Below are 15,364 nucleotides of genomic sequence, written 5' to 3' on the forward strand. Positions count from 1 at the left end.
CAACAAAGGCTTCAGTCAACAAAGCTCTCAGAGGTCAGAATTGTTCTTTGATTTGACGAGTGAAATTATAGATTCTTTCTTTACCATCTGTTACTTAATAAAAAAGATTTTGTTATAATGCTAATTTGATATGCCTCATCATAGCCATGGTTAGTGTTGGGCGCACGAAGTGCGCCGCCTGATCAATCTTTTGATAATAAATTGTCATCCACACACTTTTATATGCGCACGAAGTGCTGGTCTTTTGAATATACCATCGACAATTTTATATGTGCTGAGATACATGTTGCGACTTCTTTTTCCTTTTCATAATAAATTCTAAAGTATTTTGTTCAGATAACATATTCAAAGTTGTAGGTAAGCTCTACTCACCAAGCTGCTGGTCAATCTTGATAGTGTGCCTAATTTTACTCTGAAAGGTGGCTCATCAGGTACAAAGGTAACCTCTGGTTGGGATCCACCAATGTAATCTTGATAGTATCCTGGGCGTCAAGCTAAGTATCCTAGGCTGTTACAGCCACTAGAAGTACCTTTTTTAGGGAAGAATACCATGTTTATAGCTAAACTTGAAACAAGTAACAAGGAGCCAAGGCATGAGTCTATTCTGAAATGAAAAGAAACTACATCCCAGACTTTTACAGGTCTCATCAGTGTTATATTAGTTTGATTCAAAGGCACACTCTAATACCTTGGATGCTCTTTTTCACTTGTCTTCCTGCTAGATTAGATTCTGAGACCTGAGTCAATGTTTGTGAGACTAATATGTCAAGTCAGTTGCATCTCATAAGTTCCTGCCAAAGTGCCCATCAAGAACAAAGCTTGCTGGCGGGATTTGGAAGGGCAAGCTGTATCGACCACCTGTGGTCATCTTTTATGTATGGTTCCACTCTACTGCCCTCTCTGGTGAATTAAATCCTGATTCTAAATAAGTTACTATCTAATTATTACAGAATACACAATTTAATGTAGCTGGTAATTGCTTGTTTAGCAGGTGCAGATGATGCTAGGAAAATACTCAATAATGATGGTACATGTCCAATTTGTGATCAGGTGCTCTCAAAAAGGTCAGTTCCTATTTGATGGTGCATTCGTTATTTGGTTGTGCATGGTTAATGGTGCCATCTTTCCTGTATGAATGCCTGATATCTAATCGTGCATGCATATTTCTCATATATTCTATCTCTGTGTGATATTATTTCTGCTGGAACATAGCCATATGAAGCCTTAATTCATGTTTATGATTCATGTTTATCCAACCTGAACCCTAAACCCTAAACCCTTAATTCATAGTCATTAGAGAAAACAAGAATCTCATGAATATTAAAGAATATATTGTAAAAGACATTAATGGCCAGAGTATGTTAATATGACTTTTTGAACAGAGTATGCTTAATCATTTGGATGCGTGCTTTAATATTTGTGCTAATTTAATGAGAAGGGTTACCTATGCAAGTTCTCGTTATTTTCTCCATTTATTTCCCTGACAAGATCGTACAGTTGATATTCATGCACCGATTGTCCGAATACCTACTTACATAGTCGATGTCACAGGATTTCCCCGTGGTTGTGTTCCCAGCACCTATTGGCTATTGCATCAGAGGTCCGTTGTCCTAGCTTCCTTGGTGCAACAAATGCTGTGTACTGCATGGAACACTCTAAAACACAATCTTCTGCATTCATTTCCACAAGATTTCCTCTTCGAGGACCCTATTAGCGTTTGTATTAAAAACACGATCACATTTTTTTTTGTTTTGATAACATTGTTCTAGGAACATTTTTTTGGTAATCACGGTACTATTATAAAGTACCGTTCTATATTCTTGTTTCTGTTTCATATTCCTATACTTTTAGGAACATGGTTGCTCCTAAAGACAACAGAAGAATTGCAGTTGCAGCATTCATCAGTGGGGAGTGGAAAGGAGTTCAGGACCAAGCCAATGCCGTCTTCTTCAATTTTGATGAAAAAGGGGGACTAAGGGACGTTTGGATCCGATTGAGGTTCCCTAATTTTGGTGAAAAATTCAGGATCTAATCCAAACACTCCCATTCCTGTTTCATATGTACTCCAACAATCCAAAGCAACAATCCAGTATCCTTTCTCTATGAGCTTCTTGAGAATTCTAGGGTGGAAAAGCCAATTTTGCCCTTGCTTCAACCTATTCCATAAAAAGTATTATAGAGATTTATGTTATACAACGTATCCACCATCAAGAGTATAGTCTAGGAATCCAAACGGAAGACTTTTTTTTTATCCAAAATTCAACCACTTGACATGATGCAACAGTGGACAGAGGGATCGGTTCATGTCTTCTTCAGAGGTATTAGCTTCTCTTGCCTATATAGAACAAAGTAATATATCAAATCTCTCCTTTTGAGCTATTACATGTGTTTCGTCATTTGCAGGCCATGGATTTCGGGTTGCTTGATGCTTTACTGGAAACAAGATACTAGAGAAGGAACACAACCCACATTCTATTAGCAGACTAGAAATACTGCAGAACTGGAGCCAAAGTTAGATGCTTGCCGTCCATCTCGATTAAAGCCCTGGAATGACAGATGTTTACAGAAGAATAAGATTTGCTTCCATTACATTTATGGTTGTACCATTCATCAGCTTATAGGATGGCAGTGTCATGCAGTCATGCTATAGGGCGCCCGTAAGGGCGCCTCCTGTTCTAGTATATTTAAAAAATTCTAGTAGGGTAACAGAGTAACTTTTATTTCAAATGGGGGTACCGGAGTAGGACATGAGAATTGAACGCCGTCGCTGGCATGGGAGCTGGATTGGATGTGAAGGACAGGACTGCTGAGAAATTCAGAATCGTTGTTCGCGTGGTCTCCAATAATGCAGCGACAACCGTGTGCGTCTGTCTAATAATACCTCCAATCCCGTTAGATCGTGGGACGCAGTTGAGAAAGGGAGCAAGCTTCCTCGCGTCCGAATCATCATTTTTCTAACGATCGCTTACCGACATCAACGGGGACAATGATGATCTGCGGAGGTAGAGACTTTCAGATTCAGGTAAAACGACCGACTCTCAAATGATGTGGACACAAGTTCACTGTGGCGCCTACAGAGAGCCCAGCCCAGGCACCACCGTCAGGTTCGCAAAAAAAAAAAAAAAAAAAAGATGAGAGATCCCCATCCAACACAAGTACTCAACGGTACGGTGGTTGCAGTTTACGGCAAAAAGGTTTACCGATGAAGCTTCAAATCCGGTGTCTCGTTTTCGTCGACGAAACGAAGGCAACACAACACGCAAGGAAGGTACTCGTCCGCCACTGTCCCTTTTCCAGCGTGGGTGGGCGGCGCGATCACCAACGGGCTCTGCTTGCGGACTTGGGTTTGGGTTCCCCGAATCCAACCACTCTTCTGCCAACCAACGCGCGAAACGGCGAAAGGGTTTGCAGTTGGAGGTCCGGAACTCCGGATTAGCACGGGCGGGCACCGCCGCGGCCAATCATCATCATCATTACTCGCCCTCCTAAACATTCCTTAGTTTATGCCAACCCAAACTCCACCCCCTCCTCCAGACTCCAGAGCCCGAGCCCATCCGATCCGGAACTTCTTCTTCCCCTACCAAACGGATCGAGCCCTGCGCTACGCTGCCAACCGTACTACACTCGTCAGTCGTCATAGCCTGGCTTTCGTTTGTCTCTCTCGTAACTTTTGCTTCCGGGAGCAGAAAAACGTCGCCGGGGCCCTCCCCCGTCTTGGGATATTTCATCAGTTTTCAGGTTCTTGGCTCTTGGGATCGGATCTTCCATATTCTTTGGTTCTCGAGACTCCAGAGGAGAGGAGGGAGAGAGAGAGAGAGAGAGAGAGAGAGAGAGAGAGAGAGAGAGAGAGAGAGAGAGGAGGAAGCGGGGGTGATCGTTGTTTCTTGATCGCCGCCATGAGTAACACGCTGCTTCGGGTCTGCCCGTCCGACCTGAAGATGCCATGTAAGTGCTTTACACTTTTTCCTGCCTCGTCGTGTCCCTTGTCGCGTGTGCTTTCGGCATATTCAGACTGATCGGGGGATCCTCTCTGGTGCTTGATGCCGTGAGCAGTCGAGGTCAAGAAGCACAGTTCGGCATGTCTCGAGCTCGTCAACAGGACCGATCGGTGGGTGGCTTTCAAGGTGACAAATCTGACGAACCTCGCTCCAGCGAAAGATGCAGTCTTGTGCATCGGAGCCAGGCTAAAGTGATTGGTTCTCTCTCTCTCTTTTTTTCTCTCTCTCTCTCCCTGTGTCTCGCCGAGGCTGCAGGTCAAGACGACGAACCCTAGGAAGTACTCGGTGCGGCCTGCCTCCGGCGTCGTGCAGCCCAGGGGATCCTGCGGCATCACAAGTGCGTGCGTCTGCCTCTGCCTGCTCCCGTGTTTCTTGTCGTGTGTGGTTGGTTGATCGATCGTTCTCGTTGCTGTGTATTCTCATGGGATTTTGGTGCAGTCACGATGCAAGCGCCCAAGGAGGTGCCCCCGGACTACCAGTGCAAGGACAAGTTTCTCGTTCAGAGCGTCGCGGCGGCGGAGGGGACGACGCACAAGGGCATTGTCCCTGGCATGGTAAATTTCTCGCAAAGCTCGAGTTTGTGGAGTCTCAGTGACACCGCGGCGTTGCCTATGTTTACAGTCAAGACTCAAGAGTGTTGTGTGACGTTAGCGTTTGTGGATTGTAGTTCAGCAAAGCGCCAGGTAAGTTGGTTGAGGAGTTCAAGTTGAGGGTGGTCTATGTCCCTGCCAACCCTCCGTCACCAGTGCCCGAGGAAACAGAGGAAGATGACGGATCTCTTGATTCAGATGTGGACCATGAAGTGGGGACACCATCGACGTCCAACTGTGTATGTACTGAATGACCTTACTGCATGTGAGCAAGTGATGCCATGTTCGTTCCTAGTGTAAATATGACTGGTGCCTTCCATTGTTTTTCAGGCAGCAGGACAAGGGCATACATGTAGATCACAAGCTTCAGATGACGAGGTGACTCTAGTTAGTCCCTCCTAAATACCGTCTGCCTTTGCGTTCTCTCAAACTCAAATATGGATCTTGTGTTGATCACCTGTTGCATAGCATATAATCTTTAAAAGTTCGTCGGTAGTTCTTTCTTCTTTTATGATGCTATTGATTCACTGAATAGTTTCGGTTTCATGAAATTCTATCATAATATCTGCCCAAATCCTTCAACCCGAAAACAAAAGAAGAGAACAGGAAAAAAAACTATCATAACAACATACTCCTGTTGAATTGTAATGTGAATACCTCTCTAATTACAATTGTTTTTGTATTATAATGATTCCCTATATTAGTTCCACCATGGTTATCGGCACCATTAGCCCCCAGGATGTTAGAATTTCAAAATATTTGTATACTGTCTACCCTGAACATTCACTTTATCCCTGACATCTTCAGGGTGACTCTACATCCAAGTTAGGACTGGAAAGTAGATATGCAGAGGAAAACAAGATGGTTCAGAAAGACCTGATACAGGATGCCTCTATATCCGAGTTAGAACTGGAAAGTAGATATGCAGAGGAAAACAAGAAGATCCAGAAAGAGCTGGTAGGACTTTTACTTCTGATGTGTTTCTCTCTCTATTTTGTCGAAATAAAGGTATTTGACGAGACTAGTAGCTTTATTTATTCCATATTTATAAGTAAACCTTTTTTTATATTTTTAGAAAAGTCCAAATTACACAAGTTTGCCCCATATCTGGTAACCCTCTAACATTTGGTACGATTACTCCCGCAACTATTTCACCCGGTTCAATTTATCCCTCAACAAGACTTTTTTTCTTTCCCCACGTATAAATTTATTTTTAATCTCAAATTTTGTGAGCTAATAGAGGACAAGGCATTTTTGTTTAAAATACATTACGGAATTTTCATCATTATCTTTCACACGATTTTGTATCTCTAGTGTTAATTTATTATTATTTGATATCCTAAACTATCAAATAATGATAAAAAAATATGATGTATTTTTAACCTAAACTATGGTGTTTGCTATCACCTCAACATAATTTGAAATTAAAACTTCACTTGTACATGGAGGGAGAAAAAACAAATGGCTAGATTGGACCAGGTTGAAATAGTTTGGGAGTAAATTAAACCAAGCATTAGTTTAGGGGTTATCTAGACATAGGACAAACTTGAGGAGAGTAGTTTGGGCCTTTTCCTTTTACTCTTATGTGATAGTTTTATGAGCTCCATAATATTCTTGGCGCTTTACAGTTTTAATCATTTTAGGAAAAAACATTTAAACATTTAGGAAATAAATATGGCATACGTTTTTAGCATTCTGATAATGCATAGAAGCTGGTTAAATTATCGCTACATTAAGCAAACCACCTAGATCAACACGATACTTTGGCTGTTTGGGGAAGAGGATTGATCGTTCCACAAAAGATAATATAATGCAAGATGAGATGAAACCACAGACTGTTGCCTTCTTGTGTCGCTGTTTGCCAGCGTAGCTTTCTATGACCAGAAGTCCTCCAACATCGGAGTAAAAGAAAAAGCCATTCTCCAACTCTGTTTGCTGTTTCCAGCTTTGGTTTCTGATCACTAATGGTCGAAGCTGCTCCTTTTCAGGATCTCCTCCGGAAGACACATGCATCTCCTGGGGACTTCTCGGCGACGTCTGTGCTGCTTGTCTTCTTGTTATCTTCACTTGTTGGATACCTGATGTTCGGAAGCAAAACTTAGCAAGTTCTTAGAAGCAAGATAATGACAGCACATCATTCTGCGGCTCCGGCACAGCTCTATCGTCTTTTGTGTATTGCTCCTTTTAGTACAAAATATATATAGTTAAGTAGTCCACAATACATGACAGATACTCCTCCCTTGCTAGTCCCGTATGAACAGATACTCCTCCCTTCTTGAGTAGGTGTTTTTTTCTTTCTAAGGGCTAGTTTGGGAGCCACAAAACCGGAGTGGATTGAATTGTCTGAAATCTCCTTCTTAATTAATTTTAAATAAAAAGTGAATTTTAACACCTCCAAATCTCCAATCCCCTCTGATATTTTAGCTTGAAAACTAGGCCTAAATGTCTATATGAACATATCCTCAATTTTGAAACAGGCGTGTGTTTGCTAGTTCACTTTTGATCCAAATATATGTTGAACATAACGCCTTCCCTTGCAGTAAGAAAGGAATTTGCCTGTAATTGGAGTTCGGGTTGATGCCCTCGATGCTGAACATTGTGTGGTACGGAGAGTTCCAAGCACGTTAATTTTTGTGGCATCCTTGCGCGAATGCTCCAATAAAAATTAGTAGGGGTGGGGTATCGTCATGCAAAAACGGGAGGAACCTTTCTTTACTTTCTGTTATTATATTTTTGCAATTTACTTTGAGTATCTATATTTCTAAAGCTGCCTTGATAGCGTAATGTTGGAATTATGGTGCAAAAACTCTTATAAGCACATTAGACACACGGATGAAGTAGGACTTGTGATTATATTTTAATTATTGCAAGAAATTTTAAAGAAGTCTAATTCACCCTCTCTTGGATGTCATAAACATTTTAATTGGTATCAAATCCTCGTGCTCACTAGATTAAAGTTAACTGCTTTGAGTTATGATGTGCGATGAGGACGAACCTCCTCCCGTTTTTAGAGTGATGATTTTCTATATGGAAAAAAATTGTATGGAAGTATACCTAAAGGCAATGAACATTGGAGCTTATAGAGCTGCTAATAAAGGTCTTTCAAAACCTAGGATCCTACAAAATCTTATAGGGGATGAAATTTATTATGAGAAGTGGAATGCGAATACCAAAAACACACCCTTTGGAAGGATGTATTCAATAGAATACACAACCATAAGGATGGTTACGCTCTTTGGTTCAACAATTGTGCACTACATGAGGGGATCAAGAGTGAGCATGAGGAGCTTGTCATATTATAATTAGATTTTTTTTTGAAATGCTCCATCATGAGAATGCAAATGACATGTATTCACAACTTAATCTCCTTGTAGAGGAAGTCAAAGGTTTGGGACTCATATAATTAGATGTTGTAAGGAAAATTCTTAGCGTGCTCCTAATCAAGAAGTGTGACCACCTTGTCACCATGTTTCACAAAATGGATCTTTCCACAACTGCACTGACATAAATATTTGAGATTATATCGATTTTCATGAGATGTACATGCACTTCCATGATTAAGACGACTCTTCTTCAAACAAGAATGATATGGCTCTCAAAGCCAATTAAGAGAAGAAAGGCAAAGCAGGAGTGCAAGTGGAATAAGAAAGTTCATGTGATGATGACATTGATGATGTCAAGATGCACTCATGGTGAAGAAGACCACCAAAAGAAAAATATACTCAAATTAAGATTAGTAATGATAATCTTTTTATTGCATATGAGCTTTTGTCTATCAAAACACATGAGGCTACTAACAAAATTGCTAATATTGATGTAGCAGCATCATGTGATGATTTGAGTGTAAACATTGAGGAAGCGACTAAACAAACATGCAAGCAAGTGGAAGGGAGTAAGCCTCTTGATAAGATTGAACAACTCAAAATAGAGAATGAGAAGCTAAAGAAAGAGTTTAGTGGTATAGAAACTAAAGGGAACATTGTCATGGAGAAGAAATTCATTGATAAAGATATGGCTCTTGACAATGAAACACTTAGATAAGAAAATAGAAAGCTCAAATGAGAAAAGAATCATCTAGCTACCGACTTTAAAAAATCAATAAGGGCTAGTACCTCCAAAATGAGTTGCTTATGAACACCATCATAAAAGTGGATATGAGTGGTATTGGGTACCAAGCCTTTAGAGAAAAGAAGGCATAAGCACATGACAAGCCAAAGCAAGATCGTAAGCCTAAAAATGTTTTGAGTGTGAAAAATAAGCACACTTTGATCATAATTACAAGGCCACACCTTCAACCCAATTGCCCAAACATTCAAGACCATTTGCCTTCAATGCATACTACTTGACTAGAAAAGACACAAGTGGAAAGGTCAAAGTCACTTTCTTAGGTCCACCCAACAAGAATATGCCTAATAAGATTTGGGTTACAAAAACTTTGGTTCAGAAGGTCGTAGGCCTCCATCAAGTCTAGGTGCCTAAATATCAAGCTTGACATTCTTGCATGTAGGTGAACTACAAGACGGGTGTGAGTCATTAGGTAATAGATAGTGGTTACACTCAACATATGACCGATGTACCATGAATGTTCACCTCACTTAATGAAGAAGGGGATTATCAATAGAAGATTAATTTTGGGGACAATTAAAAGACAATGGAAAAGGGTTGGATAAAGTAGATATATCAGATGATCACTCAATTTCCAATGTCCTCTTTGTTGCATCTCTAATATTTAACTTATTATCAATTGGTCAACTATGTGATCTTGGCTATAATGTTTGTTCATAGATTAGGAGGTTGTTGTGTATAAAGTGGATTATCACTAAGTCATATTTAAGGATTTAGATGCAATAATCTATATTTAGTGGATTTCAGTTTGGAGGATGATAACTTAAAAACTTGCCTCTTTACCAAAAACTCACTTGAGTGGATATGGCATAGGAGGTTAGCTCATGTTGAAATGTGGACACTCAAGAAATGGTTAGAGGTTTGAAGGATGTTGTGTTCGAAAAATATAGGCTTAGTAATTATGGATGACTATTTTAAATATACTTGGGTGTTCTTTCTACAACAAAAGTTTGAAGCAACTTCTTTATTCAAGAGATTTGCCAAGTAAACATAAAAATGAGTTTGATTGCAAAATCAAGAAATTAGAAGTGACAATAACAAAAAAATGACAACGTGCATTTTCAAGAACATTGTGATGCAATTAGAATCAAACATGAAGTATTTGTCACATACACCCTTCAACAAACTGGTGTAGTTGAGACAAAGAATAGGACTTTGATCACTCTTGTAAGAACAATGATAAATGAGTATAACACCAATAAAAATATTTTGGACCGAGGCAATCAACATTGCATGCTATGCATCAAATCAAATATTTCTACATTGGCTGCTTGAAATGATCCTTTATGAGTTGCTCAATAGGAAGAAGTCCAATATCTCCTTCCGAGTGTTTGGATACATGTTCTACATCTTAAAAACATCAACACCTAGGCAAGTTTTAAAGACGTGATATTTGTTTCTTATCAAGTTATTCATTGAAATCCAAAGTATATCGAGTATTCAACCATGCCACTGGCTTGGTACAAGAAGCATATGATGTGGAATTTGATAAAACTAACAACTCTCAAGAAGCGCAAACGAATTTTGATGATGTAGGTAATAAACCACTGAGGGAAGTTACTAAGAACATGCTGGTTGGAGCAATCAAGCCCAAAGAGGATAAAGATGAAGTGCAAAAAAATTTACATGCCATCTATCGAGTACTCAGGAATCAGGTACCCAAAATAGGCCCTTCAAAATGGACCACCTACCAACCAAGTCTTTGTCGAGCAACCCTGTGAGGTGGGCCGACTGACCAACTCTCCGATGACCAACTCTGATGACCAACTTTGCCGACCAACTCTACGAGGTGGACTGGCTGACCAATTCTCCAATGACCAACTCCGATGATCAACTCTCCGCCAATCAGTTGTCGTCGACCAACTCACCGTCGACCAACCCGATGAGGTAAAGATATGAGACCAACGCTATTGATCCACGTCAGCTACTACGTGATGCGTGAAAGGGAAATGTACCATTGGGCCATTTCTATAATTGTTTTGGTGATTAAGTGTCCAACACAAATGTTTCAAACTCTTATGTGCTAAAAAAGCAAAAGGTGCAAATCAAAGACAAGGTATGTTTCTAGACTTAGTGAATTGTTTTTAAGTATTAACATGGTTATCTAATTGCTAGAAACAGTGCCGAGGAGAGAAGAAATGAAATGGAAAAGGCTTGGCTATGTGCAGCCAAACTCCAGCTTGGCCTGGCACACCGGACTGTCCGGTGGTGCAGGCTGGTCAACGGTGAAGTGGCCGCTCTCGAGAATCGACAGAGTCGTACGGCTATAATTCACCGGACTATCCGGTGGTGCACGGACTGTCCGGTGAGTCATCCGCGGCGAACTCGTCGCTCTTGGGAAAAGCAAGAAGGCGACATGGCTATAATTCACCGGACTGTCCGATGGTGCACCAGACTGTCCGGTGAGCCAACGACGCCCACGCCAACGGTCGTCCGCGCGATCAACGCGCGACACGTGGCTGCTCCAATGGTCGGCTGGGTGCACCGGACAGTGTCCGGTGCGCCAACCGGCTCCGAGGAGCAACAGTCGACTGTGCCCGATTTGGAAGGAAATCGCGCATCGGACATGCTACAGTGGCTGTCCGGTGCGCCACTCGACAAAAGACAAGGATAGCCTTCTATGTTGATCTCCAACGGCTCCTAGCTGCCTTGGGGCTATAAAAGGGACCCCTAGGCGCATGGAGCAGGCACTCAAGCATTCTCTAAGCATACTAAGACATCGAGACTCCGCTCCCACGCATTTGATTCGTCGTGTTAGTGATTTGATCTCCATTCGAGTTGTGAACTCCCCGTGTTGTCATTTGAGCTCAAGTCTTCACTTGTGTGTGTGTGTGCTACGGATTGAATCTTGTGTGTGTTGCTTTTCCCTCCCTTACTTCTGTGTTTCTTTTGTGATCATCACTGTAAGGGCTAGAGGCTCCAAATTGTGGAGATTCCTCGCAAACGGGAAAATACCCTAAAAGAAAAGACCGTGGAATTCAAGTTGATCATCGGATCACTTGAAAGGGGTTGAGTGCAACCCTCGTCCATTGGGACGCCACAACGTGGAAGTAGGCAATTGTTACTTGGCCGAACCACGGGATAAAAATCACGTGTCTCTTGTGTTGCTTTCTCTGTGATTGTTTTGTTCACAAGAACTTGCTTCAAAGCTACTTAGTCGCACTGACACTTTAATAACTAAGTTTTGTGGCTATTTAGTGTTTGATTTTACAGGATCACCTATTCACCCCCCTCTAGTTGCTCTCAATTGGTATCAGAACCGTACTCTTCACTTAAGGGACTAACCGCCCGAAGCGATGGATCCTAAGGATAAGGGGATGGTGATTAACGACAAGGAGAAGGAGTCCCTCTTCAACGAGCCAAGAGACAACAAGCCTACCGACTCAGGCTCGAGTCACAAGAAGAGGAAGGGGAAGAAGAAGAGACGCATCAAGAAGATCATCTACTATGACAGCGATGCATCTTCTTCTTCACCAAGGGACGACGACAATGACTCCTCGTCAAAGAAGAAAACGGTTAATCAAAACTATTCCTTTGATTATTCCTGTATTCCATACAATTCAAATGCTCATTTGCTTTCAATTCCACTTGGGAAACCCCCACACTTTGATGGAGAAGACTATTCCTTCTGGAGTCATAAAATGCGCAGTCATTTATTTTCCCTCCATCCTAGTATCTGGGAGATTGTTGAAAACAGAATGCATTTTGATAGTACTGACAATTCTGTTTTCATAAATGAGCAAATCCATAAGAATTCCCATGCTACTACTATTTTGCTAGCATCTCTTTGCAGGGATGCGTACAATAAGGTGAGTGGCTTGTACAACGCCAAACAGATCTGGGACACCCTCAAGATATCACATGAGGGAAATGATGCCACCATGATCACCAAGATGGAACTGGTGGAGGGTGAGCTAGGGAGGTTCGCGATGATCAGGGGAGAAGAGCCAACACAAACCTACAACAGGCTCAAGACCCTAGTCAACAAGATACGAAGCTACAAAAGCACAAGATGGACGGATCATGATGTTATCCGACTCATGCTAAGGTCATTTACTGTAATTGACCCCCATCTTGTCAATCTTATTCATGAAAATCCCAGGTACACCAAAATGACGCCCGAGGAGATCCTCAAAAAATTCGTAAGCGGGCGTATGATGGTGAAGGAGGCTCGATACGTGGACGATGCACTAAACGGTCCACTACCCGTCTACGAGCCACAACCCGTTGCTCTCAAAGCAACTAGCAGCAAGGAGACGCTACCAAGCAAGGTAGCACAAGTGGAGGCTGCTGGGCTAAATGAAGATGAGATAGCGCTTATCATCAAGCACTTCAAGACCGCACTCAAAGGACGCAAGGAGTACCCCAACAATAATAAAACAAGGGGAAAACGCTCCTACTTCAAATACGGTAAGACTGGTCACTTTATTGCTCAATGTCCCGATAATGAAAATGACCAGGCACAAGAAAGACATGGGAAGAAGGAGGAGAAGAAGAATTATAGGAAGGCGAAGGGCGAGGCGCATCTAGGAAAGGAATGGGATTCTGACTACTCTTCATCAGACTCCAATGACGAAGGACTTGCTGCCTCGGCCTTCGACAAGTTCTCACTCTTCCCCAACGAACGCCATACATGCCTTATGGCCAAGGAAAAGAAGGTACACATTCGAGATACCCCAAGTACACTTCTTCTAGCGATGAGGAATCTTCTGACAATGAGGTAGATTACTCAGATTTATTTAAGGGGTTAGATCGAGCTAAAGTAGAGAAAGTTAATGAATTAATCGATGCTCTCAATGAAAAAGATAGACTACTAGAAAAGCAAGAGGATATTTTATATGAGGAACATGACAAATTTGTTAGTGTGCAAAAATCTCTTGCTTTAGAAATTAAGAGAAATGAAATGCTATCCTCTGAGTTATCTGCTTGCCATGAATCTGTCTCTAGTTTAAGGAGTTTAAATGATGAATTAAATGCTAAGCTAGAGGAAGTCAACAAAACTAGTTCATGTGTAGAGCATGTTGTTATTTGTAATAGATGTAAGGATTTTGATACTTGTGATGAACATCTTGCTTCTATTACTAAATTGAACAATGAGGTGGCAAGTCTTAATGCTCAACTTAAGACTTGCAAAGTTGATTTTGATAAATTGAAATTTGCTAGGTATGCCTACACCATTGGTAGACACCCCTCAATTAAGGATGGACTTGGGTTTCAAAAGAAAACCAAGAACTTGACGAGCCAAAGGACTCCCGTTCTCAACAAGGAGAAAGGGAAGGCCCCTATGGCTAATAGTTCCCAAAAGAATCATGCTTACATAGAAAATTTACTAGGAATAGACACTATGATAATGCTATGATTGCTTCCAGCTCTACTTATGATTTTGGTAGAAATAGGCCTAGGCGTAATCATGATGTGTCTCATGCGCCTAGGAGAAATTATGCTACTCATGCTTCTAGGAAAATGTGCAATGAACCTACTGCTATTTTTCATGCTTACAACACTTCTTTTGTACTTTCATGTAAGAATGCAAAAGTAGTTGCTAGGAAGTTGGGATCCAAATGCAAGGGAGACAAAACTTGTATTTGGGTTCCAAAAGTAATTGTGACTAACCTTGTAGGACCCAACAAGAGTTGGGTACCTAAAACCCAAGCTTAATTCCTTGCAGGTTTATACATCCGGGGGCTCTAGCTAGATAATCGACAGCGGATGCACAAACCACATGACGGGGAGAAGAAGATGTTCACCTCCTACGTCAAGAACAAGGATTTCCAGGATACAATCATCTTTGGAGATGGGAACCAAGGCAAGGTTAAAGGCTTGGGCAAGATTGCCATAACTAACGAGCATTCAATATCAAATGTATTTCTAGTAGAGTCGCTTCGGTACAACCTTCTGTCTGTAAGTCAATTGTGTCACATGGGTTACAATTGTTTGTTTACAAATGTTGATGTATCTGTCTTTAGAAGGAGTGATGGTTCATTAGCTTTTAAGGGTGTATTAGACGACAAACTCTACTTAGTTGATTTTTTGAAAGAGAATGCCGATCTAGATGCATGCCTAATAGCTAAGACTAATATGGGCTGGCTTTGGCATCGCCGTCTAGCACATGTTGGGATGAAGAATCTTCATAAACTTCTAAAGGGAGATCATGTGTTAGGACTAACCAATGTCTGTTTTGAGAAAGACAGACCCTGTGCAGCTTGTCAGGCAGGGAAACAGGTGGAAAGCACTCATCACAGCAAGAACGTGATGACAACATCAAGACCACTTGAGAGCACCTAGAGGGGGGGGGGTGAATAGGTGATCCTGTAAAACTTAAACTTAAAGCCACAAAAACTTGATTAACGTTAGCACAATAATTGCCAAGTGGCTAGAGAGTAATCTCAACAAAACACAATAACCACAAGATATCAATCACAGAGATGGCACAGTGGTTTATCCCGTGGTTCGGCCAAGACCAACGCTTGCTTACTCCACGTTGTGGCGTCCCAACGGACGAGGGTTGCAATCAACCCCTTTCAAGCAGTCCAAAGACCCACTTGAATACCACGATGTTTTGCTTTGCTTTTCTTAATCCCGTTCGCGAGGAATCTCCACAACTTGGAGTCTCTCGCCCTTACAAAGATGTTCACAAAGAAGCACGGAGTA

The 15,364-nt window shown here is 41.6% G+C and overlaps 1 protein-coding gene across 1 annotated transcript; it reads left to right on the forward strand.

The window, feature by feature from the left end:
• Positions 1-3,394: 3,394 nt before the first annotated feature.
• LOC100278349 (uncharacterized) lies at positions 3,395-6,979 on the forward strand. Its single transcript, NM_001367357.1, is given in 8 exon segments — positions 3,395-3,945; positions 4,054-4,124; positions 4,254-4,335; positions 4,437-4,552; positions 4,666-4,827; positions 4,919-4,966; positions 5,396-5,545; positions 6,577-6,979. Coding segments are annotated over 8 exon segments (792 nt in total). The 5' UTR covers positions 3,395-3,896; the 3' UTR covers positions 6,691-6,979.
• The last annotated feature ends 8,385 nt before the right edge of the window (positions 6,980-15,364 follow it).

The sequence above is a fragment of the Zea mays genome, chromosome 4 (assembly GCF_902167145.1).
Source record: "Zea mays cultivar B73 chromosome 4, Zm-B73-REFERENCE-NAM-5.0, whole genome shotgun sequence".
NCBI lineage: Eukaryota > Viridiplantae > Streptophyta > Magnoliopsida > Poales > Poaceae > Zea > Zea mays.